At 34.5% G+C, this 11,931-nt stretch overlaps 1 protein-coding gene across 1 annotated transcript; it reads left to right on the top strand.

The window, feature by feature from the left end:
- Positions 1-512: 512 nt before the first annotated feature.
- Positions 513-11,321, top strand: LOC114294896 (UTP--glucose-1-phosphate uridylyltransferase). Its single transcript, XM_028239088.2, has 21 exons — positions 513-948; positions 1,054-1,101; positions 1,324-1,415; positions 1,572-1,662; positions 2,997-3,057; positions 3,155-3,232; positions 3,311-3,361; positions 3,460-3,533; positions 3,626-3,698; positions 3,818-3,875; positions 4,004-4,050; positions 4,122-4,187; positions 8,963-8,995; positions 9,713-9,765; positions 9,834-9,909; positions 9,999-10,055; positions 10,159-10,242; positions 10,327-10,425; positions 10,507-10,611; positions 10,912-10,983; positions 11,073-11,321. Exons 1-21 carry the CDS (start codon positions 866-868, stop codon positions 11,097-11,099), a joined length of 1,428 nt encoding a protein of 475 aa, XP_028094889.2. The 5' UTR covers positions 513-865; the 3' UTR covers positions 11,100-11,321.
- The last annotated feature ends 610 nt before the right edge of the window (positions 11,322-11,931 follow it).

Here is an 11,931-nt window from a genome sequence, read left to right as displayed (position 1 = left end):
TTATTTTATTATAAAAAACGAATAATAAAAAAATTTGAACTCAAAATAGTAAAGAATTATTACAAAATAAGTAGTTTGAAAAAAGTACAAAATATTAAAATCTAAACGGCAACTTACATGACTTGTTTAATACGCATTCAGTAACTAAGCAGATGAATACAAATTAAAATTAATATACTTAAGTTCAAATGGATAGCAAATGAGAGATCACTCAACCCAATTTAATCCTTGATCACCTCTCATAATAAGAGTTAAAAATAAGAAAAAAAAAATTAGTCTTCGTTTGGCTACGGCTAAATAAATTGGTTTAGACCAAATAATCAAAAACAAAAAGTCTAAATAAATTAATAGGATAAAATATCAAATCTAAACCATGATTATTTTATTTTTTTTTCTTATAAAAATTTAAAAAAATTTAAAAATTAAAAAAAATTCAAATAAAATTTTTAATCTCAAATTAAAAAAAAAAATTCTCAACTCCACAAGATTAACTAAATTTTTTTTTACCAAACGGCAACTTACTACAAAACAATGTGGGAGTGTGTGTGAGTGTGAGTGTGAGTGTGAGTGAGGAAATTGTGGGAAACCTTTGCGTGAAACTGGCGCGTTATATTCGGGTGCATATTCCCTTGCGCTTGCTTTCTGTGTGCGTGTCTTTAAAATCTGTAGAGCCTATTATCTAGAGACTAGAGACCATTGGGTTGAAAAAATCTCTTTGTCTATATATATACCTACAAACAAACACCTGTCTGTCTATAAATTCTTTATCGCCACTACTCCACCACCCTTCCCAGATAGGTACTCGAATCTTCATCCTCCTCCTCTCTCGTTCTCTCTCTTGATCTGTGCTCTGTATCACTCTCCAATGGCTACAGCCACTTTGAACGCCGCAGATGCCGAGAAGATCTCTAAGCTCCAATCTTCTGTCTCTAGCCTCCCTCAAATCAGGCAAGCTTTTCTCTACTTTCTTCAATTTATTTTAGAGTCTGTTCATCACTGGATCATAACAGATCTGACTATTTTCTTTGTTTGTTTTTTGTTTTTAATTTGCAGCGAGAATGAGAAATCTGGATTCATAAACCTCGTCGCTCGTTATATCAGGTACAATTCAATACTATTTCATATCTCAATTATTGATATTCTGATTCCAACTTATTCTTCTTCTTCTCGTCTCTTCATCTTTGTCCTTTCTATTTTCCTAAACATTGACAAATCTACAGTTACTATACAACAATTTTTTTTAGTAATTAATCAATTTATTTGTTACAAATCTTTGTGTCATTTTTTATTTTTGTTTTTATTATTATTATTTTAAAATTGAAGTGGCGAAGCAAAACAAGTCGAATGGAGTACGATCCGGACTCCCACTGATGAGGTGGTGGTTCCTTATGACAGCTTAGCACCAACGCCTGAAGGTAATTCCTCATTCCCCCCCCCCCCCCCCCCCCCCCGGGTAATTTATGCTAATAAAGCAAAATTGTGCACGAATATTGTATTCTTGAATAGATCATGAATATTCCTGATCTAATGGTTTACTCTTAAGAAGGTTCTGATCATCTGAATTGTTGCAGATCCTGATGAAACTAGGAAGCTTTTGGACAAACTTGTTGTGTTAAAGCTTAATGGAGGATTGGGAACAACAATGGGCTGCACTGGTCCTAAGTATGCATCCAACTCCTCCAAAATATATATATATATATATATATATGTCGTTTCCTACAACTGAATTATGTATAAATGTTTTATCTTTTTCTCTTGTTCTGGTCAAAGAAGTTATTTTGTGCTCCCTTGTAACTGATCTGAATGGTTTTGTGTTTTTTAACTCTGTTTTGTTGAGGGTCTGTGCTGTTTACTATTGAAGTCAACATATTTGACTATCTACTAATTGCGATTACTTATGTAAGATATTATGAATGCTTATTCATCTTATCATATCTTGGTTTGTTGCTAACATGGGTATCTCTATATTTCTGACGATCAATTTTAGATAGAAAATGGTTTTATTTTTTCCCTAGATTCGCAATGGTAGTGTTTGTCTGACAAGAGTATGTGAATCATTTTTCATCTTCCTTGTACTTTCACTTATAGTCCAAGGTCTTGGTCTCAATTATAAGGTTAAAGCATTAATATTCTGCTAGGATTGTGTCTAACTTTTTTTGATCAGCAGGATTGTATTGTGTCTAACTTTGCTAAAATTATCCGGTCTGACTTCTGTTTTCAGTATATTTTTTTTAAGTTTAGAATTGAGTTGGTTAATTTTCCTTTTAATATATGGTTTAGTAATCCAGACAAAGTATCTTCAACTGCTTGTCAGCTGGTGCTATCCTTTTTTGTAAATTAACGAAACTCATTTTCAACTGTGTGATTGTCACAGATGTGACTTCTACAGTTTGTTTGTTATGTAAATTAAGCTATATTTATCATTCAATATTTCATTTGGCTATCATGGCTAGGACTACTATGACAGGTCCTGGAGGAATTATAATGGGTAGCTTTATAATGATACTGTTGTGGCCTCATTCTTTGTTACCTGGAATCTTTATTTCACATTGGGACTACCATGCAACATCTAGATATAAGCCCACTAGTGGTGAATGTTGTTTTTTAACTTTTTCCCTTGGCACCTGTTTGGATGTGTTACTTTCTCAATGAAATGCAATGATTCAATGTAGAAGAGTCTAACTCCAACTTTTTATCTTCACCTTGAAGTACCCAGATGATAATTGTGTATAAAATTCATTCAATAATACTGAATAATATGATCTATGGATAAATATTATGGAAACTTGTGACTAGGAAAGGAAAAAAAATACCATTCAACCTAATAGTCATAACTATGTATTGGTAACCCCATCCCCCTTTTGGCACCAATTTTTAACTTGTTTTACCTCATTTGTGGTTATTATCAAATGTATGCAATATTTTTTTTTGATACGTTATACTCTTTGATTGTTTGTTGTAATATCTAATGCATTTGATGTCCTTTTGTGATGCAGATCAGTCATTGAAGTTCGTAATGGGTTGACATTCCTAGACCTAATTGTCATCCAAATTGAGGTCCTTCTCATATTATATACATACATCATTTTACTTTTCTAATTAATGTTTTTGTCATTCTGTTTTCTTTGCAATTTACCCTTTCCATTTTGTACAGTCACTGAACTCCAAGTATGGATGCAATGTTCCTTTGCTACTAATGAACTCATTCAATACCCATGATGATACTCAAAAGGTGAATGAATAGTAGTTTTACATTTCTTTTTTTTTTGTGGTCTAGTAGAATTCTGATCAGTTGAAGCTATGGTTGTAGATTGTAGAAAAATATTCCAATTCAAACATTGAGATCCATACATTTAATCAGGTTTGTAAACCCCTTCCAAAGTTCCCTTAGTATCCATTTTTGGTATTTTTGTAATTCTACAATTTTGAATTTAGTCTCCTTTCATTTGATTCTTACAGAGCCAGTACCCTCGTTTGATTGTTGAAGATTTTATGCCACTGCCATGCAAAGGAATTACTGGCAAGGATGGATGGTAGGATATCACTAGTTTGATTGTTTTCACTGAATACACTTTTTTTCGTGTAGTTTTTATCTTCACCTTATAAATATGTATCGCTTGAGCAGGTACCCTCCTGGCCATGGTGATGTCTTCCCAGCATTGACGAATAGTGGCAAGCTCGATGCATTGTTGTCAAAGGTTTGTGATTTATTCATTTTCTATCATCTTTTGACATGCACTCTTAGTATATTCGGTTCAAAAGAATTCTTGATTTTATTATTATTTTTTATTGAATTTTTTTTCTCATCCATTCACAGGGAAAGGAATACGTCTTTATTGCAAACTCAGATAACTTGGGTGCTGTTGTTGATTTGAGTATCCTCATTATGTTTTCTTTGGCCTTTTGATTTTTACATTTTTACTGTTTATATGTATCATCAGTGGCAAACTAATGTGAATAATGGATTATTCTGGTAGTTGGGTTTCTTAATCCGCTATTGCAGAAATCTTGCATCATTTGATCCAAAACAAGAATGAGTACTGTATGGAGGTACTTAAAAGTGGTTGTTATAAGTTGTACTTCTTCTTCAAAATTGTTTCTATAGCTTCATGGCTTTGCAGGTGACACCCAAAACTTTGGCTGATGTGAAAGGTGGTACTTTGATTTCCTATGAAGGAAAAGTTCAGGTAAATATTTGTTATTAATTATTCATCTTTTCCCTTTTACCTCTATGCTTCTGCTCCTTAAAAAATGTGTATAATTAGGATTCATAACTCAACTTGTGTATAATTGCTTAATAATTATCATCAATATGATGAACTTCTTAATAAGATTCAGGTTATTTGATTGATATAAACAAGTATAAGGTTCAGGTTATTTGATTGATATAAACAACTAGATTAATATCGACAATCAGTTTTATGTTTCTGTTGAATCACCAAAGTAAAAGTCGATAACTAGTTCCTTTTTATCTTATTTTAATTTTAATGTTGGAAGCTTGGTTACTAAAACTTTCTTTTCACTTTTCGTCTTGTGTAAGCTAACTTTGAAGTAGTTCATTTTGGCATTTTTCTTCTTTTCCCTAATAATTTTAAATATCTAACTTCTTTAAAGTTAAAAGCTTGTGACGTAATGAACAACTCAGTTCATATCAATTTCTCTACAATTATCTAAATGCTTCCAAATAGACCTTAGTGAGGAAGGGAAACAAAAATAAAGCCTTAAAGGTTTGTGGTTGGTTAAAGCAAAAACAATAAATTTTGTTCAGACTCTTGCACTTTGTTTGGATTGAGGGGTTTGGTGAGAAGAGAAAAGAAATGAAGAGAATGAATTTTCACATCACTTGTTTGGATGATTAAAGAGGTGAGAAATCGTAGAAAGAGAAATGCATCAAAACTTAAGTTTTGTTTCTCACCAAAAGGGGTGAGATTTAGTGAGAAATCAATACTATTTACACAAAAAAATTTAATGCCTAAATTACCCCTGTAAATACAAACCAAATAAAATAAAAAGGTGTGTGTGTCCTCTTTTATTCATTGTTCAACCAAACAAGAAGGTAAGAAACCACAATTATGCCTTTTTCTTCTCTCACCTAAGTGAGAATACAATCTTTTCATTTCTTTTCTCATCTCACTATCCAAACGGATTGTTAAGATCCCGTGTTGGCATGTGAATAGGAATTTGGTGAAGGTATTTGAATAATTTTTTGAAAATTGGGTTGTATGCATGTACGAAAGCTACTTTTATTTGTTTGATTCTGAAAAAGTCAAATTCTTTGAAAAGTGGGAACTTTAGACACATTAGTTTGGTGTCTATTACTTGTATAAAATTTTAGTTTCTATCTAAAAGGTTATGGACAGTTATAGTTGACACTATTTCTAAGAATCAGGGTGCTTTTAATAACATTTGAATGTAACTTTCGTTGCAAATGAAGTGGTTCAGGAGTATAGATTTCGGGATAGGGAATGGGTTATTTTAAGCCTATTTTGAGAAGGCACATGTCACGTTGAGTGGGGATTTGTGGACTTTGTTATTGAACACAAAATTTATGGTGATTTGGAGAAAGTAGATTCATGGTTGTCTTGTTTTATCCAATCTCTCAATTGCTATGAATGGGAAGCCGAGGGGTAATTCTAAAGCTCCTATGGATTGTTGTTGACATGTTGAGTAGAATGGTTGATCGTGCGTTTGAGAGGGGCCTAGTGGTTGGTTTTGTGGTAGGAAAAGATTGGGTTTCAATTAGGGGTGCAACTTGGGCAGGTTCGGTTGGATTGAGTAGTTGCTTAGGCCCAGCTTGAGTTGTGCTGAGAGTTACCCAAACCTGACTTCCAACCGAACTGGTTTGCCCAAGCCCGACCCGAGCATAATAAATTGAACTTGGGCTAGTCCCGAATTACCAATAAATTTTAGTTTTTTTTTGTTTTGTGTGTGCGCGCGCGCGCGCATGTGTGCTGCTAGGCTAATTAATTTGTTAAAGTTAAATCCTACTAACATTTTTTTGGATAAAATCATTAAAACATTCAAACAGATAATTATATGATGAGACAGAGACAGAGAGGAGAGAGGAGAGGAACTGTTGTACCACTATTGTGGTCTTTGTCATTTTTGAGTGAGAAAAGGAAAGGATAGGTTTTGTATTATGTGACTTGTGTATATCATTTATGTAGTGAATAGATCAAAAGGTCCAAATTATTTTAACAATATCCAGCAATTAATAGTTTATAGTTATTTAATTTTTTTATATACTTGCACATAATTTGGGCTTTGGGTTACCCGATATCTTTGCCCAAACCAGGCCCAAATTGAACTCAATTTTTTGAATTTGTAAACTAGCTCGTACCAAATTCAAAAATATGTTGCCCAAGCCCTAAAAAATTTTGGGTTGGATTTGGTAGGATTCTAGTTGGGCTTGCCCAAGTTGCAACCCCAGTTTCAGTGTCACATCTACAGTTTGCAAACAATACCATTTTCTTTTATTTGGGTGAAGATAAAATGGATAATTTGTGTTCTATTATTAGAGTGTTTAAGGTTGCTAACTTGCTTTTGAGCAGAAAGTCAATTTGATGAAAAGTACATTAGTGGGGATCAGTTTCTTGCAAGATAGGTGGAGATGATCAGTTGAGTCTTTACCAATGAAGTGTTTGGGATTACTCTTAGGTGAGGACCCTATGGGGGAAGAGTTATGGGCCCTGGTTTTGGAGAAGATTGGGAAAAGATTGGATAGGTGGATGAAAATTTATTTCACATGCCTTTGTCAGGTTATCTCAATTTTATGTTGGGAATGGGGAACTCATTCGGTTTTGGGAGGATAGTTGGAGAGATGAGGTTCCATTTAATCACTTGTTTCCGCATTTGTGTTGGATATCTAGAGCTCATAACGCTTCTATTACTTCCTTAGCTACATCTTTTGCATTTCCTACTTGGGATTTTATGTTTTCTCAGAAATCTAAATGATCAGGATATTGTTGAGCTGGTCCCTTTGTTGACAATTCTTGAGAATATTCATTGTCTAATGATTCTTTTGATTGTCTCTCCATTCTTTTGGGTTGTTCTCTGGAAGTCCTATTTTGAGAAACTTATTGATAATCCAGTTGTCCCCCCTTTTCCTCATTATGAGATGGTTTGGAATGCTCATTTGCCTGTTAAGGTTAAAGTGTTTGCATGGATATTGGCTTACAAGAAGCTTAATACTAATAATATGATTCAATGAAAGTCAAATTGTTATTTGCAACCACAATGGTATGTGTAGAGGGGGCCAAGAAAACTATGGGTCATTTGTTCTTGCATTGTCCCATAGCTTTATCTCTATGATGAAGAAAGAGATGTTAGCTTGTTTAACTGAAATATGGCCCTTGATCAAGTGGTAGAAAAATTTGATTCATGTAGGGGACCCCAAATAGTTGGGACAAGGCCTAGTTGAGTTGATACTGTTCTTTCCCTTTAAGGATCAGTAATTTGCAAGATGTATGGATGTTCATCAACCTTTTTATCATTGAACATGGATAAGAGTGGAAAACAGAAGAAGAAATTTGATGTAGTGACTTGGGAGGTCATCCCATCCATGTGCTACGTTCTGATATAGGTGCTATGTCCAACCAAGGTGGCACATTCTCCTCACTTGTATTAGAACTAGGAGTAGCATGACTAACACAAATTACCCTATCCTAAACAGACATTTCACATCCTAATTTGCGCACCCCATCTACCCTTTCCAAGGAGCAAATCAAGCACGCGGCATTAAAAGGCCATGGCCCTCTTAACAGACTCCCACAGGTGTCAAAGTCCTTCTCCAAGCCCATTTTTCAGGTGCTTCTTGGGGAAAGATTACAATGCCAGTCTGGGAGTAGTGGAGCCAGTACCTTGTGAGGTTTGGTGCCCATTGATGTCATATATATGGACCATCGTGTTAGATAAGGGGTGTTATCTTACATGGACTCTTCTAAATCTACGAAGTACCCGTGTTTGACATTCAATACTTGGATAAGGTATGAAATGTGTCCGATATGTGTAGTTAGACATTCATTAAGAACATACTTAGTAATTCGATTTTAGAGCATTTAACTACGCATAAAACTCCATATTATGCATGAAATGCTACGTGGCTAAGCAACCATTTTCCTCCAGAAAATTAAGAAGTATATGAAGAAAATGAACATTTTGTCATGTCCGTGTCAAAGGACACAATAACTAAATCCATCTAAAATAGAAGGGGTGGATGGAGGTGTTGGTTTGGTGGCTATGGCATTGGGGCAGCCAAAGAGAGCTTTGTCTTTCAGCTGTTCCAAGGGCCATGGCGTCTTCCTTGACCTTTCCAGATAAGAAAGGGGGGGCTGGCATCATCTCCGTGACACATGGTGTCTTGAGTGCATTCTGTGGACCTAATAACAGGTTGTTCATTGAGGACGATCCTGGCTGGAGCCTGCAGTTTTGTAGTTTGACTTGTGCTGGACCATACATCCTAGTTGGCTTCCACCCGTTGGTTTAAGGACAAGCTGTCCATTCTAATTGGCTGGCTTTCCCTGAATTTTGAGAATCACTTTTAGCTGGAAAGGATGTCCTGTGTGTTTTTCACTACAAGCTTGCTCTTTAAGCTCGTCCCTCTCTGGTCTGCCATGCTTTTGTTATGTCCAACTTCTTCCAGTGCCGCTACGTGTATCACCTCCTAGATCAAATAAGTTTTACTATTAACAACATCCTACCTATTGTTATCTTCCTTGAACAGTTCTGATCAAGTATGCAGAAAGCTGCGTGAAGTAGTCGAATCTAACTATTGTTACTTATTCTTGGATATTACTTCATAATTTCTTTAGGTATGAAGATTTCTTACAATATGCCATGTTAATTGTTTGCTGGGCAACCTACAAAGTATTGAGTTATATTATCTGGTGCTAAATTAATTGAGCGCATTTAAGCCTCAAGTACAAGTTGCTTACTGATGTTTTCTTTGCCTTTGTGTGAGCAGCTCCTGGAAATTGCACAAGTTCCTGATGAACATGTGAGCTCTAGTTCCCCTGCTCTTTTTTTTCCCCATTCCTTCTGCTTTTATTTCATTTTATTTATTAATATATATATATATATTTTGTTGTCTTTCTTATTTATTTGTTACTCTTGCATATGCTTTTAAAATTAATAAAATTAATTAAGTGAAGTGGTTTTAGTTTTGATGGTTTCTAAGACTAATATACTCCACTTTTTTCCTAAATACTTCTTGATTTACGTATGTTTGAAGCTGAAACCCATGAAAAATAGGTAAATCATGAAAGCTTAACTTTTTGTTTGTAATCCTGGAGAGTACTCTCATGTTGGGGGTTGGGAAAAGAAGATCATGAAATTAGGGGGTGAGGTGGCAATAATATGGTTCCTTAAGGAACCCTGGTTTTTCAATCATGAGAACTTGCTATTTGCTTCTTTGACAGAAAAAATTGAACTAGATGAGAATATATGTACCAAATTCATGGAGAAAAGAGTTTTGCCGCTCACAAAACTGGAATTTAATGAGGTGGTAGGAAAAAGATGTTCACGATGGGGGTACCTTTTAGTTTAATGCATCCACAACAATCATATAAATAAATATATATATATATATATATATATGTTTGATTCTCTATAGGACAACACCCTTGTGCCTACTATCATAATTCGAAATGCATGCTTCCCTAGTTTTAAATTTCTTCGCCAATTTTGTGCTGATGTGTGTAATTGTTTCATCCAGGTCAATGAATTCAAGTCAATTGAGAAGTTCAAAATTTTCAATACCAACAACTTGTAAGTCAGTTGTCCTCTTTCACATGTAAAACACACGGCAGTTAAATCCTAACACCATATTGCACCAGGTGGGTGAACTTGAACGCAATTAAAAGACTTGTTGAAGCAGATGCACTTAAGATGGAGATCATTCCAAACCCCAAGGTATCTATTTGCTCTACATTGATGGCCATGCATTTAGCAAAAGCCAATTTACTGGGTAAATGTTTGATCAAAATTATTCTTGCTCTCAGGAAGTGGATGGTATCAAAGTTCTACAGCTGGAAACAGCAGCTGGTGCTGCAATTCGGGTACACACCACGTGCATCAAATAATTCTTCATATCTACCTCTTTAACTGCTATTTTTGATGTTTTTAAGATATCCTCTGTTTCTGATGTCTTTTGTGAACCAGTTCTTCGATCAAGCTATTGGTATTAATGTTCCTCGATCTCGATTCCTTCCAGTGAAAGCAACTTCAGATTTGCTTCTTGTCCAGGTTAACCTTCTCTCTGACATTGAATTTAGGATCCTGATTATCGATCCAAGGGTGTTGTAAGACCATCCATTTGTTCTTTTACAGTCTGATCTTTACACCTTGAATGATGTCTTTGTGAGCCGAAACCAAGCTAGGGCTAATCCTACAAATCCTTCTATTGAATTGGGGCCCGAATTTAAAAAGGTAGCAATTTATTTCATTAAGCAAGTGCTGTAAATTGCTGCAGCTTTTCTATGGTAGCTGATTATTGAATTTTCTTGCCAGGTGTCCAACTTTTTAAGTCGTTTCAAGTCCATCCCTAGCATCATCGAGCTTGACATCTTAAAGGTGTCTGGTGATGTGTGGTTTGGAGCTGGCGTTATTCTCAAGGTATTAAACATCATTTTTGCTTTTCTTGTTTTTGGAAACAAAAACAGTAAAAAGGTTGAAAGCACTCATCATTTCATTTTTATGTGAAAACTGTTTTTCAAATATTCAAAACTACTTTTTTTATGTATACAAAAAAATTCCCGAAAATTTTTTGCAAAACAATTCTCTATTTTAAAAAAATAAATAAATCATGAATAGCAGTTGATGATGGTGTGCATTTCGTGTGAGTTTCTTGCCAATTTACATATTCCAACTCTTTTTTTTGGCTCACACTTGGCGGTTATTGCTGTAATCCTTCAGGGAAAAGTGGTGATTGCTGCAAAAACTGGAGTGAAGTTGGAAATCCCTAATGGAGCTGTAATTGAAAACAAGGTGATTTACTGCACAACACAACTACTTTAATATATTGATTAATGAAGTTTATTACCATACTTACTGTCTTGTCTTGTACTAATGCACAGGAGATCAATGGCCCAGAGGATATTTGAAACTGTTGTTGTTCGTCTTAAGACTTGGATTGAGTTTTCCTTACTTGAAGGTTGAGTGCCGTTTTGTTTGATTTGCCGGTGTAGGATTTGACTTGGATTGAGTTTTCCTTACTTGAAGGTTGAGTGCCGTTTTGTTTGATTTGCCGGTGTAGGATTTGAAAGTAAGATTTGCTTGTTAATAATAATAATAATAAGAATAATAATAATGGACAATTTTTATAATTTTTTGGTTGCCAATAACATTGCTACTGGAACCTTTGTTCTAATCTCATTCCTTGGGAGATCCTTCAATGAGATAACAGTAGTAGCGGACATAGTTATCGGAATCCTGGTTCGGATTTTACGGTCTTACGATCTATTTGAGTACAATCGATTTGGATCGTGTAAAAAAAATTTTATAGGTAGGATCTTTCGATCATAGTAGTAGGATCTTATAAGATCGTGGAATTTCGATCCGAATTCGATCCTATCTGATCCAATTTACAAGTCTTATTTTGTATTGTATGACATATTTTATTGTAAATTTTATGTTTATTGTCTAAATATCAATTCATGTGGTCAAAATAAATAATAAAAATTAAGTAGTATTGAATCAAATAAACTTAAAAAAACAAATTAGGAAACGAACATTCAAATATTGTGATAATTTAAGAAAATTAAATAGTCGGAAAAACAAACTTAGTTTTAGCGGAGTTTAAGGAGGGTAAGATGATTGTAATTTTATTCCAATTTTTTGAGAGATTATTTTTGTGACTTGAATCCGCTCCACTAAGTATGCTAACGACAAACCTATCATTTAATTAAGCTACTCTTTTGAGTTCTTAATCTATTT

The sequence above is a fragment of the Camellia sinensis genome, chromosome 4 (genome assembly GCF_055761805.1).
Source record: "Camellia sinensis isolate YWXY chromosome 4, ASM5576180v1, whole genome shotgun sequence".
Lineage (NCBI taxonomy): Eukaryota > Viridiplantae > Streptophyta > Magnoliopsida > Ericales > Theaceae > Camellia > Camellia sinensis.
Note: the sequence above shows the minus strand (reverse complement) of the source record. Positions and strands in the feature narration are given on the sequence as shown.

Bases quoted from the DNA above. Each gene is read 5' to 3' on its own strand.
- LOC114294896 (XM_028239088.2), top strand. From the start codon at position 866: ATGGCTACAGCCACTTTGAACGCCGCAGATGCCGAGAAGATCTCTAAG. The intron at 9,910-9,998 runs GTATCTATTTGC...TCTTGCTCTCAG, and splicing joins AGATCATTCCAAACCCCAAG to GAAGTGGATGGTATCAAAGT. The intron at 10,984-11,072 runs GTGATTTACTGC...ACTAATGCACAG, and splicing joins GAGCTGTAATTGAAAACAAG to GAGATCAATGGCCCAGAGGA.